Source organism: Semicossyphus pulcher, unplaced genomic scaffold (assembly GCF_022749685.1).
Source record: "Semicossyphus pulcher isolate SPU_LCO1_2020_fin unplaced genomic scaffold, fSemPul1.0.p SCAF_16, whole genome shotgun sequence".
Lineage (NCBI taxonomy): Eukaryota > Metazoa > Chordata > Actinopteri > Labriformes > Labridae > Semicossyphus > Semicossyphus pulcher.
In genome coordinates, this window is record NW_027211670.1 from 13,222,962 (window position 1) to 13,241,035 (window position 18,074).

The 18,074-nt window shown below is 42.7% G+C and overlaps 2 protein-coding genes across 4 annotated transcripts; both read left to right on the top strand.

Annotated features, from left to right (window-relative positions):
• The first annotated feature begins 203 nt into the window (after positions 1–203).
• Positions 204–7,468, top strand: mazb (MYC-associated zinc finger protein b (purine-binding transcription factor)). 2 transcript variants are annotated; one of them, XM_069664159.1, is made up of 7 exons: positions 204–1,361; positions 1,551–1,701; positions 3,030–3,454; positions 3,935–4,182; positions 4,296–4,359; positions 4,587–4,758; positions 5,315–7,468. In XM_069664159.1, exons 1-7 carry the CDS (start codon positions 1,329–1,331, stop codon positions 5,656–5,658), a joined length of 1,437 nt encoding a protein of 478 aa, XP_069520260.1. In that variant the 5' UTR covers positions 204–1,328; the 3' UTR covers positions 5,659–7,468. The 2 variants fall into 2 exon arrangements, with proteins under 2 accessions (XP_069520260.1, XP_069520261.1); XM_069664160.1 differs by lacking the exon at positions 204–1,361 and having other exon boundaries at positions 1,590–1,701; positions 3,035–3,454.
• A 2,305-nt stretch (positions 7,469–9,773) lies between these two features.
• On the top strand, positions 9,774–17,603 carry tlcd3bb (TLC domain containing 3Bb). 2 transcript variants are annotated; one of them, XM_069664171.1, is made up of 7 exons: positions 9,774–10,108; positions 11,474–11,677; positions 12,010–12,093; positions 12,482–12,707; positions 14,393–14,488; positions 15,359–15,468; positions 15,607–17,603. In XM_069664171.1, exons 2-7 carry the CDS (start codon positions 11,553–11,555, stop codon positions 15,872–15,874), a joined length of 909 nt encoding a protein of 302 aa, XP_069520272.1. In that variant the 5' UTR covers positions 9,774–10,108; positions 11,474–11,552; the 3' UTR covers positions 15,875–17,603. The 2 variants fall into 2 exon arrangements, with proteins under 2 accessions (XP_069520272.1, XP_069520273.1); XM_069664172.1 differs by lacking the exon at positions 9,774–10,108 and adding an exon at positions 10,894–10,914.
• The last annotated feature ends 471 nt before the right edge of the window (positions 17,604–18,074 follow it).

The following is an 18,074-nucleotide window of genomic DNA, read 5'->3' on the forward strand; positions in this document are numbered from 1 at the left end:
TAAAATAACTAAAATTACGATTTAAGGAGGAGGATTTTTACTTAAAGGTGATTTAAACCTTTAATCGATTATTACATTTATATATTTAGTTCCGACTAAATCAAGGTAAATCTAGATTAAGACATCATAAAGTATATTATGTACAAAATGTGTATTTTTATTGTTTACCTGAAACAGTGTATCTGTATTAATGTAATGCGGACAATTAATCTCTTCTATTGTGTGTGCATGCTGAGCTGTTATTCGCCTGTGTACTATATCTGACTCTGACATCATTATTATTGGCCGACTGGGAGGATCTGCGCACTTCCCTTTAAGATGCGTCTGTCATCTCTCCGTTAATGGAAAGTCACTCCGGCTGTTTTCTGCGGTGCAGGAGGTGCAAGAGGAGAGCTGTTCCAGCTGGCCTGAGGAGGAGGAGGCGGAGGGAGCTGAAAAATTACACACTGTGGCGCATTTTCTGTCGGCCGACTTAACCCAGGAAGGAAGGGGAGAGGACGGGCCCCGCCGGAGGGAGACGGAAATGAGAGGAAACCCTATCCCTTTAAGAGCAAGTGGGACATAGCGGTGCGAGAAAAGGAGAGGAGGGGGAGAAGAAAGAGGAATTAAAAAAGAAAAGGAAGAAAGAGACAGGGAGGGAGGAGGGAGAGCGGGCGATAAAAAAAGAAAGATGACATCCTCGCAGCTGAACGGCCGAGGTGGAGCGAGAGGCTGCGGCCCGGCGAGAGCGCCTCGCGCCGGGGTCAGGGCTTGAATCCAACGCGAGGCTTCGACAAACACCCGATTGGCCTATTCAGGGAAATCGGAAAAAATAGATTCATAAATTAAAAACAAAGCATGACCTGCTGTGCTACCAGATACGTGTGTTATAACCCATATTTGTCTTCTTGCGTACATATGCATTTATTTCACGTACAGTGTTTTTTGTTTACTGCTAAAATGTAAAACTGTAATATGCGATATTTTTGTTTTTTTGGAAGCAGTTTTGTTGTTTGATGTTGCGTTTTAGTAAAATAAGTGTTTGATGAATTAAAGTTAGAAACCAAAGTGAAATAGAAACAGGCCATTATTGGAGCTGGCCTGCGTGCTGCAGCCTGCGTGAGTGCGTGCATTTTAATGGACAGCATTAGGCTACCTCAATGAGAAAAACATATTTTTGCAGACGACTTTATTCACGTTTTTCAAGCAAATCCGGAAGCCCGTCGTATCTGCTGCAGTAAAGGCGTCTGTTATTCGCCTGGATCACCGGTGGGCCGATCCAAACCATGCAAAGGTTTCTCTCCACGATCTCAATCAGGACTTTATAATCTCCATCGCTGTGGCGCAAAATGGATGCTGCTTGGAGCAATTTTCTCTTCCAGGTAGGCTTGTCGAGCAGGCCTCTCTTTCTGCTCTCATTCTCTCACACAGGCCTGCTCAGTGCGTGTGTGCAAGTGTGTGTGTGTCCAGCAGCCCTACAGCCCTTACATGTTGTATTACAACGTAGCACCTGAAGATAATGCTGTGACTTGTGTTTACATTTGGTGATGGCCTTCTGCTTGCTTCTCCAGAATACTCCCACCCAAAACCAAGTGGAGGGGAGCCTCCAATCAGAGCTCATGCCCGTGCATACGAGTTCTCCCCAAACCCCACCCACAGAGCACATAGCTCAGCCTCCTTCAACTGTGGACACTGCTGCTCTCAATGAGGAACCCCTGCCTGGTGAGGGACACTACACTGCACTACACTGCACTACACTGTACTGAACACCTGCGGAGCTTTAGGCAGTGCAAATAAGGAGATACCACTGCTCATGTGCATGACCCAATGCCAGACAGACAAGTGCACAAAATCCAGAGACTTTTATTTTGGTGATTTACAGATGAAAGGATGAGACAAGCAAGGCAAATTATGACCATAAAGAATATAAACTGCCAACCATTTATTATTGAAGTTCAATCTCAACTGATTATCTCTACTAGGGGTGGGACAAAATATCGATATCGCAATATATCGTCGTCCTGACTGGTGTGATACAATTATCGTATCGCTGACACCAAATATTGATATTTATATTTTTTAAATTCAGAGCTCTAAACAGATCTTCCTGCCAATTTGAGTCTCTGCATCATTGTTTATCTCAGTTTGTGTCAAAATCAGTGAAAATTTCACCCAATTGCAGTTAATAATACATTAATTTAGCACTTCACCTTTTTAGGGGCAGTTTGTTTTCCTCAGTTAATCAGATGTCGTGATGTTTCATTATATGAATATCTTGCAATATATCAATTATCACAGAATCGATGTTTCTTGATATTATCATTATCGTGGGCCACGTATCGCGTATTGAATCGTATCGTGTTACCCTGCGATTCCAAACCCCTAATCTCTACTGCATGCTGTAGATATTCATCTTTGTTTTTAATGTAAACATGTAAATACCACTTGATTGTTTTATTTTGAAAATCCTTAATATAAATTTCTTTCTTTGAATTTCTTTCTGTAGTCAAATTTTGATGCACAATATTTAAAATCAACATTTAAATGACATATATTGTGTAAGGTCAATGAGGATACAAAAACAGTTGCAAAAACTAGATAATTAAAATTTAGACACTAAAAATAGAGATCTGAACATTCGAGATGTTCAACAGCATCTCAGTCTTTCTCAGTATCTCTTATTCATTGAAGGTTAAATGATTACCATTATCAAAGCCTTAAAATAATGTGTTAATAAGTGTACTTTTTCCACACATAGGTTACATGTAACTTATTTGATGTCTAAGAAACTTTTAACCAAGCTTGATTAAGCTTGATTTCTTAGCTGAAGGAGCTGAAACCATTTTTTGAGTAGCAATTAAACTCGCAACTTTTTTGAAAATTGATAAATCATATTTTTTATACGCTTCGTTTGGTGTCTCTAATGTGAATATGTGCTGATTTTCCTATATCTCCTATTGGTTGTGTTGATTAAAAATGAATAAAATACCTTCTTTGAAAATAAAAACGTTCTCTCTTCCTGTCTCTCCTCCTGCCTCCCTGTGGTCCAGTGAAGCCCGTGTCTCGGCCGGCCCGCGTGCCCCACATCTGTGCCATCTGCAACAAGCAGTTCAAGAACAACTACAACCTGCGGCGGCACCAGTCGGTCCACACTGGGGTACGCATGAAGGACAGGGCCAGAGAGCAGGCGGAGGGGGCAAAGGAGGGAGCAGCCGGCCATGTGGCGGTGGCGGCCCCGTCGGCGATGGCGGTGGGGGCCGGAGGGAGGGCGGAGAGGCCCACTGTTCCCCTCTCCCTGCTACACCTCTCCGCGCCTCCTCCTCTCGCCCCTCCCGGCTTGCTGGCGGGGGCCCAGCAGCCTACCCTGTGTAGTCAGGATGGTGAAGGGGTCGCCATGACTAACGTAATGGCTAGTGTTAACCCCCACGCTCCGCCTCCTGCTGCTGTCGTCATGGCCTCAGGGGCGACAGTACAGGTGGGTCAGGGCCTTGTGGAGATGGCTGTCGTCAACCCCGAACCTTCGAGCATGTTGTTTCTTAAGCTGCCCGGCTGCAGGGAGGGAAGCCGATACTGTGTGTCAGCTGCTTCCTGTTTGACTGAAACTCTCCTTTGGATTTAAACTGACAAAAAGTCTGTGTTCAGTAATCTGCTCAGGGACCAGTAAAGTCCACACTGGCACTGGTCCTCAGTTTAAGAAACAGCGTGCTGGAAGCCCCCCCACGCTCCCCTGCATGTTCTCTGTAACACAAAGAGTGTGAACACACATAACGACTTAAAGGCCAGTGGGAAGAAGTCCATCTAACATGAGAATCAACTGTCAGGACTGTTTAGTTATTTGTAGGCAAATGTGACTTTGCATGGTTTCAACAAGAAAATGATCTAAATATATTTTTGTGTTCCCGTCCTTCCCATCTAAAGTCTGGAGTGTGTCTATTTGTTGTCTGTATTGCCTCAGCGGCCCTCCAATCCTAACCCGAACCCGGTGAGGAAGAACCACGCCTGCGAGACGTGCGGGAAGGCTTTCCGGGACGTTTACCACCTCAACCGCCACCGCCTGTCCCACTCAGACGAGAAGCCGTTCTCCTGTCCCATCTGCCAGCAGCGGTTCAAGAGGAAGGACCGCATGAGCCACCACGTGCGCTCCCATCAGGGCGGGGTGGAGAAACCCTACGTCTGCCCTCACTGCGGCAAGGCTTTCTCCAGGTGAAGCTGAGGAACTGTTTAAGCCTGATCTGAACCAGAATCCACGCTGTGACCTTTAATATAAAAGTGAGGCGTTACCGGTCTTAATATGTCGACTCTGTTTCCTTCCCAAGGCCGGACCATCTCAACAGCCACGTCAGACAGGTGCACTCCTCAGAGCGACCCTTCAAATGCCCGGTGCGTCTTGTTTACCTTCTTATTCCTTCACCGACCAGCGCTTTTCAGTTGTTTACAAGCAATCTGTGTCTTCAGCTGCCTCACACAGACTTTACTGACATGAGCAAATCACCATTGAGAGTATTACCATGGCAACCAATCTGGATAATAAACATGCTGTAGGATACTGTAGGATTTAACTTGTTTGTGATTCTCTAGAAACACTCATCGATTTCATCTTGTTACAGACCTGTGAGTCCAGCTTTGCCACGAAGGATCGGTTGCGTGCGCACATGATTCGTCATGAGGAGAAGGTCCCCTGTCACATCTGTGGCAAGCTCCTGTCGGCTGCTTACATCACAGATCACATGAGGGTGCACAACCAATCACAGCACCACGCCTGCCATCTCTGTAACCGCAGTAAGTACAGACGCTTTGATTTACTACTTTAAATTAAAGCAGTTATCTATATATATTCCATTGGTGCTTTCAATGTTTCATGTGTTTTCAGCCACAGCAGGAAGCTTTGCTTAATTAAGAAGCTCTGATAAACCCAATGTTTACTACCTGCTAAACACAGAGCAGAGAGAAAGACACAATTAGTGACGAGCTGGTGAACATAGTGAAGCATTCAGCAGCTACAGCGTCAGATGTTTCCCTGAGGAGTTGGTGGAGACTAAAATGAGGCTTAAATTTCCCAGGAGGACATAAACACAACTTCAAATGTATGATAATGTCGCTCCAGATATTCTGGATGTGTAAACAGTCTGCTGGTTGTTATATCAACTTAGAAAGTGGCCAACTGGTGCATAGAAATGCAGGCACACATACAATTATTAAGTTATTACGGTAGTTTTAAACTGTTGTTGTAGCTTTGTGTGAAAGAGAGAAAACTCACTTGTGACTTGTTTTTTCTTTGATCTCTCTTTGGCTTCATGTTGAATGAAATGAAACCTTAATCTCTCTCCTCTCTCAGGCTTCACCACGCTGACGTACCTCCGCGTCCACGCCCAGAAGCACCACGGCCAGGAGTGGAAGGACAGTCCCGGGGGCTTCGGTGGCACGGCCCAGGGCGGCGTCCTCGTCTGCCACTTGTGCGGCGTCCACTGCAAGACCCCCACCCAGCTCCAGGGCCACATGGGCACCCACAACAACAGCCAGGGCGCCCCGAGCCCCATCACCTCTAACGTGGCTGCCAGCAGCTCCGTCTCCCTTAGCAACATGGTGACGGCACCCACAGTGTACGTCACGGGTAACACGGTGGTGGACCTGCTCGTCACGGACTGTTCTAGCATCGCAGCGCCACAGTCCCACAGTTAGCAGGACAGAGCTCAGCAATAATAACCTCAGAGTCCTACCAGAGGGCAAGGTCAGAGAAGGTCAAAGTGACGCGTAGATGCTGGTCCGGTTTCACTTTTGTACCGTCCCCACTTATTGGTAAAGTTAGGATTAAGGGTGGAGGAGATTAACAGCAGTTAAGCGCTCAAGGGCAGCTTCACCTCGGAGCTGCAGCGAATAAGGAAAAAGAAGGGACGTTTGTGGCTGCGGCAACACTAACGACAAACATGGATGTGTCGTCTAAATATTCATATTAGACTCTAATGAAACTGTGAGCATCTACTGTATTACTCTCCCCTCTCTGCCCTCTCTCTCTGCCCCTCCCCTCCCTCGTCCCTGTTGCGGCTCCTCTCTGCAAGTGCACCAAGTACTGTATATCTCACACCAGCTCTGATCTTACCTCCATTTTGCAGCTCACTCACTAAAAATCCAAATGGCTTGCGTTAAGAAAAAGTAGGGCGAGGATAGTTGGAATAGAAATAAAGTAACACAATAGGAAGGGAAGTTGCGTTAAGGGGCTACGTTAGCATGTTAGCATCAAACTAAAATCAGTGTATGATTTTGCTAAGTTTCTAGATCAGGAGAGAGGGCCATGCGTGTTGTGGTCAGTATGGACTTGTGGGATGTTTCCTTAAAGGTACAGAGATAAGAATAGAGTTGCATTCAGGAATGTCAAGCACCTTAAATTGTTATTGTTTGATTCAGCGAGGATCAAAATGGGTTTGAGATTTCTTGGATTTTCTTCCTCTGAGTCTTCCTGGGTCGGGCCGTCTTAAAAAAAAAACAATAGAAACCTGCTAATCAACTCTTCTTCTGGCTTCTGACATGGCAACTCCTGCACCTGAAAACTACCTTTTTTGCATGAAACTAAGCTAGCTCAGTCATGCTTATCGTTAGGGAGCTGTCAGGACTAAAGAAACACTTAGCAGTGGCGACACGTTAGTTGGCTGTAAACAATAAGATTTATAAAAGTGTTGATTTTCTTCAGACATTGTCGGCCATTCTTTTGATTGTAACTGTCATTGCCATAGTCCTTTTTGTTTTCTTCTATGTACCAGTCCAACGAGTGAAACTTATGCATTAGATTTAGTCATTGAACTCTGTATAGCACATCCTGTTCTGAACGCAAGTCATTATCGTTCTGCATTTATCATGCTCACTTGTCCGTTGGATATTTTCGGTTGCTCTGAGTTATATTGTGAGTGGTGTGGTGTCGAGAAAGGGCTCACGAAGTCACAAGTCAGGAACAATACGTACAAAGGGAGTCTGGCGACACCACTCGGTATGCTGTAAACAAATCCTGGTTTTGTACTGGAGTGCTTTTTCAGTTTTGTGTTGTTACCTTGAAATTTGTAGTCGTTACTTTCTTCCTCTTTTCTGTTTTCTTTGGAAATGTGTTCTTCCTGTTGAGAAAAGTAGTGATTTCTTTAAAAACAGTTGATTTTTTTTTCTCCATTACACTAAGAAAAAAAAATAATACCTCTAATCTAGGATTCTGTACAGCTCTTGTGATACATCTTAATGCCTTATCGTACTCAACTGCATTTTAATTCTTTTATGATGAAATATTTCAGATCTTAGTCATGGATTCATTAAGAATATTAATGGGATGTATTTATATTTATATTTTTATATTTCTCAACAGTATGCATGTCTAAAAGGTTGGTAGAGCAAAAAAAAAAAAATCAATGATGCTTACTACAGTCATAAATATGATGTTATTTTGTAGCTGAAGTAGAAATCATGTTATTATTTTGTAATTTGGACAATTTAAAGTAAAAAGAGTAAACGGGTGTTGTGTGTGCTGATCTGTTACACCACAGTCTTTCAATATTGGTATATGAAGTGCTTAAAATGCTGCACAGACATCTTGTCACCACCAGTGATAACACTTTATAACAAGGGTACACAACACATGCTGGAGTCACTCATAATTAATGCATGACTCATGCTGATTTACTGCATGGAATAAGGCCGGATGCAGCATTAAGTAATGATCGAATCACTATGAGCAGATTAGTTTATGGTTAAATGAATGTTTACTCACAGTTATTTCTATAAACCACCAAAATAATATTAAAAAAGGACCTTTGACCTGTTTTTTTCCCACAGAAATATGAAGCTGTTTTAATCACACTTGGCTTCAGATGTAAACGTACAAGTAGGTGTATGACCCAGTAAACAGTAGATGAATCTCCTAACATATTAATAAAGCCAGTGGAAACATTTCCATGGATAACTGGCCAATAACATAGCAATTAGTTTTTACTATGACTGTGTAATCAATCTCTTATTAACAGAGAAGAACCCCTTTTCTAGGCGCAAAGATCCTCTCCTGCACACTGTCAACGTTAAATCATAAACATACTCAATAATTCGTGAGAAAGAATAAACAAGACAATAGCTTTAGTGTTGACATTTTGCACTTCCTTGAACTTCTCTTACACTCCTGAATACAAGAGTGACATCTTTCTAAATGCATCACATAAAATCATGCAGATGAACAAAATCTCAGAATAAATTTCAAAGGAATACAGCCGTAATAAATGTGATGATCTCTTACTGTTTCTCCACCTGACAAACCTGTTTTCTTGCTGTTAATCATTACTGGCAGCATCACTGTATTTATTTTATTTATTGTATTTCATTTAAAAGGGACCATGTACAGTTTAAAACATAAATGTCACAATTCCTTTATTGTAAATATAAAGGTCAACACAACAAGTTCAGACACAGACTCTTCAGGTTGTGTGAGGTAGTTCTTGAAGGGAGATGAAAAAACATACATAATAAGATAAGTACAAAGATGTTATAAAGCCAGGTTGATATCCTTAATATTTCTTAGTATTTTAGAGACAAAAACATCTTTACAGTCGTAGAAGAAGTTTAAATGGACTTGTCATTTATGGCAAGTGTTTAAATCAATTTTATACTTCGGACAACCTCATAGCTTTTGTCCTGTAACTAAAACTTTTAAATTGTACTCCTATTCAAATTTGCATCAACTTTACATGCCAGACATATACAGACACATGATGGAGGTAGTTAAAGGGACAGTACAATGTTTTGTAGCCTTTGCTTGCCTTCTTTATTTTACAAAGTACCAAATACTATACTCATAATATCTGCTTTAAAGGTTCTATCTCATTATACAAAACTCACTCACTTACACACGATTGTGAACTGATGATTTCAACATTAGAACATTTTTTATTTGTGTATTTAATTGTATTTATTTTAAACCTACACTTGTATGCCATGTATATGTGTGTGTCTTTCATATGCAATAGCCTACGTGCCTCCATCTGCATACTGTGCTTAAGTTCTTACTACTCCCCTGCACATATAATACTACTACTAACTTGTTTTAGCTAGGAAAAATATTCAAATGACTTTTCTCCCTAAACTACATCTTGTTAAAAGATTTGATGAACAGTTTAAGCTCCTGTTACAGTATAAGCAGGCTCTAAAGTGCTTTATTATCACTGCAAAGCCTGTGCACTGATGTATTGATTGGTATATAATCTCCAAGTCTCCTACAAATGTCAAGGTTTGCAAGGTTACCAGACTTTGAGCCTTCCAAGATACCAAGCATCTCTGATAAAGCCCAAGGATTGATGATTGATCACATTGTATGCAAATGCTGGTCCATGCAAAGGTCAATAAGTTGCCTGACTAACGCTTATCAAACTCTTTATTGACACAATTTTGCATCAAAGGGCCTGACAGGTATTTGTTTTATAATCCCTTCTTAAATTGAAATTGTTCTCTGATTAAAATATATAAATGTTGAGTCCAGTTGTTAGTTAATGTCTGTTATATTTAAGGGCACAGATTAGGTATTGCAAATTATGAATGCAGCTGGAAGATGGTCTCTTTACAACGGATCCATTCAACGTTTTCCTGCATAGAAATAAAAAAAACAGTTTACAAAATGCAGTGCAGTGACTGGTGCAAATTTCTCGTCATGTCATGAGCTGCCGCCTGGACCTGTAGGAACTAGCTGGCGCAGCAGTCCACAGTGTTGAGTCAACGTTGCATCTGCGAGGCTGAAGCAGCGGCATCACTGCTCTGCTGTTGGAGACAGATGAGATGACATAGCGGCTGGGCCAGCTAACGTTACCTTGACATCTGGATGAATTTGTCTCGTTGTTTTTTCGTCCGTTTACCAGTTTGTAATTCGCTATATTGTTAAACTGGCTAGATTGCAGGCTAGTCACCAATACTCTACGTGAGCTGCCCTCTCATAGATGTCGATCTAACTTGCTGCAAGCTAGCGTTAGCTCGCTGCTGCTCCCCTTCAGACATTGAAGTGGCCACATAAACATGCGGATCATCGAGGCGGAGACCCCCGGGACATCTCTAACGTTAAACGCATCCTGCAGGACACGAGTTTCGACTAGCCGCTGACCGGACTCTGCAAAGTCTCTGTGTAAATGCTGTTTAAGATTTTCATTTATTCTAGACATGTGTAGACTCCAGTGTGTTAGCCAGTTAGCAATGGCTAGCGCTCACCGTGTCGGTTAGCAAGCTTAGTGGCTACTGCTAACTGCTACAAACAAATAACAAGATAACAAAACAGTTTAACGTCTGCATAACGTGGCCGTGAATGACTGGCAAAACACGGCCACTGGTGCATTGAATTACTAGTTGTCTTTTATTTGGGGCCATCGTCTTGCTAACTACCGTTATTTTAAATTGGTCGCAGTGAAATGGTTGCTAACTGAGCCAGTGGCGGCTGACAGGCAGAGCTAGCGTCATGTTGGGGAGTTGCTAATGTTAGCTAACGTCTCGAGCGTCATTGTTAGCCGGCGATCTAGCGGTCGGTCATGCTCACCACGGAGAGGGATGACATGTAGAGCTAGCAACGTTGTCTCTGTTCACCAAACCTGCACACTTGCATGCTGAATGACCTATTTTTTCTTGCTTATAAAGTGACAACCAAATAATAAAGCTAATTTATTACCTGTAGCTACCTGGCGTTATTTTAAGCCTGACTAGCTGGTTATTTAATGGAAAGCGGTCTGTCTTGCTAGCTTAGTTAGCGTTAATTCAGTACTAAGGAAATTAGACATGTGTGCTCTCGCGCTAAACAGAATTTAGACAAAGTTGCATATATTATCATTAATATTAACATTTATCAATTCTATAATAGTTTGCTTATAGTGTAAACCTACAGCCGGTCTCATTTGGTTTTCTACCTGTCAGGCTCAACCAGGTGATTCGTTTTCCGGACAGGTAACATTAGCTCACCTTATTGCCGGGGACTGTGGGAACCAGCAGCCCATGCCTATGTCAATAGTTTCGACGTTCAGGATTTTAAAATAGCGCAATGCGTATTTTGCTAATGGACTTCAACTTTTTAATGAGTCAGCTAGTCTAGTGTAAGCAACCTGCTAAACCGCATGGATCTAGGAATAAATGTGAATAACGCTTTCAATGTCATCAGATGGACAGGGCAGCATGCTGCACAAAAGAGCCTTCTGTCTGATATCCTGCCCCTTTACTCAGCATTTATATAGTCCCCCTTTTTCATTCCCCTGCACTGTCCTTTCCCCTTTGTTTTCAATATTGTGCCTGGACTGTCTTTTGTACCCCCTCTATGTACCCCTTTCATCTTTATTGTACAAGACCTTCAATGAAGCTAGAGTACTGTATTGCCACATATGTTGGACTTTGATAGTGTGCTCTGTTTATCTTAGTACATGCAGCCAAATGCATACATGTGGGAGTTGCCACGAGTGAGAGAGATCTATACAAACTGTTGAGTGACTGATTGATGTTTTGTGTTTTTCAGAGAGGGGAAAGAGCAACAGATCTCGAGGACCAGATTGCCCACTGAACTTTTCGACCTCTCAGACAGATCGCAAGGGACCATGCTGACCATCCTAGCTGCTGGGTCTGTGTTCTTTCCAGGCCTTTTCCTTCTGTCCAAACAATGCCTGAAGTCAATCCCAGCGCTGCGGTGGAGCGAAGGAGATGCAGTCATTGTATCTGCCAGGTGAGGCCTCTAAATCCTTTTTTTTATGTGGCCTCACAAGTGAGCAAATTATCCATTAAGATTCAACATTAGGATTTCCCCCCAAAAATTCTACTATCATCAGAGTTGTTTAAGCTCATGTGTAGTTTTTTGCATGACTCTCAGGAATGAAAGGCTGTTGCAGCCACAGATATGTGGTTTTTATGAAGTGCTTTCAGCTGTAATGATCCTGCATAAAACCATAAGGGCACTTATTTCTTACCATTTGTTAAACAGACAGTGTAAAACCTTTTACCACATTGCCTATTTAGAAATGCATTATTTGTTGTTTACTGTCTGTCGTCTGCTCCCAGGTTGGTGTCATCGATTCAGGCAGTCATGGCTTCCTCAGCTGGCTACATCATTGCTTCTTCCTGCGAGGACATCATCGAGGACCAGTAAGTAAAGAAATCCTCATCAGAACTTATATCATCTCATTTGACCAGCTTCTCCTGTGTGAGTTAGCTGGTTTTAAGATGCACCGAACAAAGGCACATAATCGGCTACAAAATACTAACCAAAATGTAACTTGATTTATGTGCCTTTTAAAAGTAACTGCAAATGTGAGGTGCTGTGAATATTGCAGGACTGCAGAGGGGAAAAGCCACTCCTCTCTGAGAGAAGAAGCTTTTTATACATATAGATTTCAGTCATCAACTTAACATGCAGGCACTATTATACAAAAGTTGTGTTCTTGCTGATAAGAAAGCTCTTTGCTTTTTAAATGATCAATATGTATCCGTTCCCTTCTGCTTTTAAAGTCTGCTTCTCTTCCTCTCTCCCCAGGCACTGGCTGACTAGCACTTACATCATGTTTGCCGTTCCCTACTTCGTCTACGACATCTATGCGATGTTCATGTGCTACTGGTACAAGCTACGGGTCAAAGGGCACGAGGAGGCTTCGGCAGCACCCCAGCGCATGAGCTCGGCGCTGACCAGCTACTTGCGCCGCGAGTTCCTCATGGTGCTGCACCACGTTGTCATGGTCACCGTCTGCTTCCCCGTCTCTGTGGTAACTGTCACATGTTGCTCTTTCTGTCGGGCAGAGATTTACCACTGATTATCTACATGCAGCTACACTCACTGAGTAGATTTTGTCATGTGTGAAGGGATTGTGCAATTAACTGTTTTATATCTCTGTGTGCGCAGTATAAAAGTATGTTGACCAGGGTAATTAATATTAAACATCCTCTCTGTGAAGGATGAACTATTAATTACACTTCTACATAGTCGCATAGAGTTTCCTTTGAGTATTTTGTTATTACAAAGTTTTAAAAAAGTATGTTATCTAAATAGCTGATTACTTTATAATATTTACTTGCAATTATAGCAATGAATCTTCCAACTTTTATCTCAATTAGTTTGTCATTAGATCTACAAAGTGTCAAACGTGCAAAACACTGAATCTTTGGTTTCTGGATAAAAAAAGTGACTAATGACTAATCAATTAATATCAAAATAGTTGCATTTTTTTCTGTTAAGCAAGTTCTTGTTGTAGCTCCAAATAGTGTTGTTCATATCCGCTGTAGACGTGCTCCATAGCTGTACGAGTTTAATATGGATTCTAAGTAAAGGTCTTTTCAGACGGGGGGCGACACTCTGCCTGTGTAACCGCTTGGATCTCGGGGTTTCACTGCGCTCCTCAGGCACACAAGTGCTCCGCAAGTAAACGCCAGGCGCTCTACGCATAATAACCATGGGCATGGCTTCTGTGCACTACTGTCCCTACCGGTACAACCGTATTTTCTCTTTAGGCTGTATAGGCTAAATTAGCATAGTTGTAACTTAACCGTTACCAACTAACGTAACGTATAGCCTGGCTTAAGTTAAAACTAACGTCACATTACTGATGCATCCAGTCTCGCACCGACGCTCTGCCATGCAAAGGCCCTCCTGTTTTTGTCCCTCTAACTGTTTACAAAGTGGTTATATATATATCTGGGAACTCGCATACAGCAAGGATCAGTCTCTCATCCATTGTGATTGTTGCGGGTACTACTGCGCGTCTTGCTTTCTTGCGTGAGACGAGCTCGACCACACCGCGTGCCTGGTGCTCCACCTGTCAGATTGCCCACTCTTATTGAAAATGACTGACTCAGCGTGTTAGTCGCCCGCCGTCTGAAAAGACCTTACAGCTGCACGATTCTGGCCAATATGATAATCACGTTTATTTTGATCAATATTTCCCCAAAAGTGAAGCCGTAACCTCTCGATCGCCCCCTGGGAGAGTGGCTGTTAGTGTAGGGAGCGCTTGATTTGATATGCAGCAGAGTTTTCTACGGGCGGAGCACGCATTTTAAACATCAGTTTCGCCGTCAATCATGTTTATTTAATCATGGGAAGCCAAAGTCGTGATCAGGATTAATCTTCAATTAATTGTGCAGCCCTAATTCTAAGCATGATTTAATCTCCTTTTTACTTGAACCAGTTTGAACAGAATAAAGTTGCTACGTGATCCCAAAGACATCTATTAAAAAGCTCCCTGTTCGCCATGTGTACAGACCGCTTTAAGAGATGTTAAAAAGCCATGTACACGTTTGTCTCTGGGGAAGAAGAATTAAAAATGTTTTACTGCTGACTCGAGCCAGATATTTAATTACAGAGGCGTATTTATTGAAAATCCACCATAAAGTCCACAAAGGAACAAAGCTGTAATTACATTCTCGAAGATTAATCAACCTCTTTCCCTCTCTCTAGTTTTGGCGACAAGGAAAGGGAGATTATTTCCAGGGTGTAATGTTCATGGCGGAGCTCAGCACTCCATCCGTCTGTTTAGGAAAGATTCTCATCCAGGTGAGTGTCTCGCTTGAGAAGATTGGAGTGCGTTGCTGCATGTGCATCTGTCACACTAAAGTTCTTCTGCACTCTCCACTTCTTTTTCTCCCCCACCTTTTTCACTCAATGGAAAAAAAAAAAATATTCCCGGTCATTCCCAGCATGCAGCTTGTTCATACCCACCGGCTGTGTCTTACATGAGCAGCACTGTCAGAATCATCACTCATTAATTGGTAACACGTTTTGCCTGAGTAGTAGAAGCTGCACCCCCCCCAGTATTTGTTTTAGGTGTGTGTGTGTGTACAAAGTGTCAGTGTCGGGGTGAAGGTTGTCCCTCCGTTGCTTTCTGCTTGGCCCCCCTGTCTGAGGCTCCCACAGCTGTTAGTCTCTGAATATAGCCACTAGTATTTAGGCTGGATATTCAGCAGATACAATATCAGCTTGTCCTCCCACCCTCTATCACTCAACACCTCGCCCCGCCTGCTCCTGACAACAGTGCATGTGGCCGTTTGATAAACAACAGCAGGCTTAAAGCTGTGGCCTCCTGTAGAATAGAAACAATGAATGTAGTACAAAAAGAAAAGTATTTATTGACGTGATTTTAAAGAGAATATTGAAAGGGCAAGTGGGCAACCTTTTAACGTTAATGCTTGTTAGCTTGTTGTCAGGGTGACTGTGGAAGATTAAACCAGCTTCATGGCATACTGTGCTCTCCATCCCCTCTTGATCAGTCCATGCAGATATCATTAACAGACATAACAGTGGTAGTATTAACGATATAACAATGACCAATTAGTTTAACTGCGTAAGCTCTCACCAAACTGTACTGCTTGCCTTTCTTCCTCCCTCACTCTCGACCTCTCCCTCTGTTTTTTTTTCCGCTCTCAGTACAAACAGCAACACACTCTCCTGCACAAAGTGAATGGGGCTCTTATGCTGATCACTTTTTTCATCTGTCGAGTCCTCCTCTTCCCTTACCTCTACTACGCCTATGGAAGGTATGTCTGTCTTTCCATCTCTGTTTTTCTCATGTTCTGCTGTCTCGCTAAGCTTGGGTCGACTTGCACATGATTTCTCTCAAAGCCTCAGAACATGTGTTTTATAATCCTGTGTGTCTCCCCCCTTTTTTGGTGCAGGTACGCGTCCATCCCCTTCCACATGGTCCCCCTGTCCGTGCCGTGGCACTGTAACCTCGGCGCCGGTCTGCTCATGGCCCCCCAGCTCTATTGGTTCTCCCTCATTTGCAGGGGCGCCCTGCGACTATTCACAGGCTCCTCCCGCTCTCAGAGACCGCGCTCCAGCACAGGCGCAGCCAAGGAGCAGCAGACGGATAGCAACGCGCTGCCACAGCCCGCCAACGGCTACAGCGCACGCTCCACAGAGGCCGAGCTGGCCACCCACTGAGAAGGGTGGAGGGGAGGGTGGGGAGGGAAGGAAGGCGAATGTACCAATGAGTATGTAAAGGAAGGAAAGCTGTGAGGGGAAAACCGAGACTTGAAACAAGTAGCAATATGAAGAAAGCTACAGACAATGGCCTCAAATGGCGCCGAAGTTTTTGCAAGCCAGCAGCCAAACTCTAAACGCCAAACGTTTGCTTGCTGGCCTTCAAGCACTTCAGCTTCTCAGTTTGTAGGGAACGAAGGGAGTGTTAGTGCACTCAGTATTTAAAGATGTCAGCGGGCACTGTGACAGATAGGAACACGCACTGACCTGAGAGGAATTTGCCTGGATGTATAGCAAGCATAGGTGGCTATTTCCCTCATGTAGATCAAATTCAGTCCTCTCTGCCTCACTGTACAGGAAGAGCAGGAAAATAGGAATGTATTATATTGTATGTTAGTACATTTGCTGTAGATGGAAGGCCTGATTCAGTTTAGTAATGAAGACGACCTTCAAAAAAGAAAAAAAATCCCGGCTAAGCAGTATTTTGACTTGTTAGTGTTTATTATCTGTATCCTCTATGTAGTCACTGTCACTCTTAACAAAATGTAACCAACCTGCAGACGGACTCACCTTTTTAGAAGGGAGATAATCTCATAAGACTGTATTCTGCTGCCTTATCCCGTTTTCCCCATTCTTTGCAGTTTCTTTACATTTTAGTTTGTTTTTAACCTCGGAGGAGAAGGAAGAGGCTCCCTCAGACGGACTAATGTGACGAGTGTACATAGCTGATGTAAAATTGTCCTCATTTCCATGTCAGTATTATGTTACTGATTTGTTTGTTTTTTTAGGTTTTGTCTCATTTCTGCACCGCAGTTTTTTAAACAGACATTTCAGCATTCAAACACAACACTACCACAAACTCCCCCTCCACACACACACACCTTCCGGCAGTGCTTCTTGTTTCAGTGTAGATACGACTTCATTCCATTTCCTGCGATCACACAAGTGTTTTTGGCGTTTTGCATTTCAAGGAAGTGATGCACAGTAGCGGTCACTTTTAAACAAACGTACACGTGTTATTTTTTAGTCGATTGCTGTTTTAAGTCTCAATATTCATTTGATCGGTTTCACTAAGGGATCCATGAGAGTATTTCTAGCTTTGTTAAGAGCCTCCTGATGTTGCAGTTTGAAGGATCATCTTTGAGGGAAGCATTCCCTTGTGATTGACATGCAGCACATTTGTCCATTTTTAACCAGTCTAGGAATTGTGTCAGCCTTTTTACATTGTTTGGTTTGCTTCAATCATTGAGCCGATTTTTGAGCCACTGGTTCTATGAACCTTTTATGAACAAACTGTTAGTTTTATCATTTCATATTTAGTTAAAAGCAGCTTTACTCTCCTGGTTAATAGGTCTAGAAAACCATGAAAAACAAAAAGCTCAGAAACCATAACGACAGGGCAGCGTGTGCCAAAACATCTGGACAACTGTGGGCATGTTGAACACAGATCATCCATTCCCCTGTTCCATGAATCCATAAGGTACGGCTTCTTGACAATACTAAAACATTTCAACTGATGTACTGTATATTCCACAAAATGCTCGTTATTTATTTGTAAGTATTTATTTATTTATTTATTTGTGGTTTTGAATGCATATTTATGCATACATATTATACTATATGCTTCTGAGCCTTATGTGAAGGCTGTATTGTTACTCGAACTTAGCTAAAATATACTTCTCTGTCCTGAGCCTGTCTCGAGTCTTTTTTCCCCCCATGATTTGCCAAAATTAAAAACTATTTGAATGTTCAGTCACAGACCTGGTTTGAATTTGGACCTCATGCCTGGTTGTACAGTATAGTTGGCCACTAGAGGGCACCAGAGTCCATTCATTTATGTCATGATTTCACACTTTAATGTCCAATGTAAAGCTCCTGTGAGGAGTTCTCACTCTTTATGACCTACAAAAGCAAACAGACCATCAGCGACAAGACTGATTATTTCTATATAGTTATTTTAAATGCCTGAAACTGCTGGCGGGGGTAGGTGTCAGACGAAGCGACAAAAAACCACCACTTAAGCATAGGGATGCACGATATTATCGGCACGTTGTCGGTATCGGCCGATATCGGCTTAAAAATGAACTATCGGATATCGGCCAACACGCCGATATCCGCTGATATAATTAACCGATAAAATAATGGGCTGCTGCATACTTGA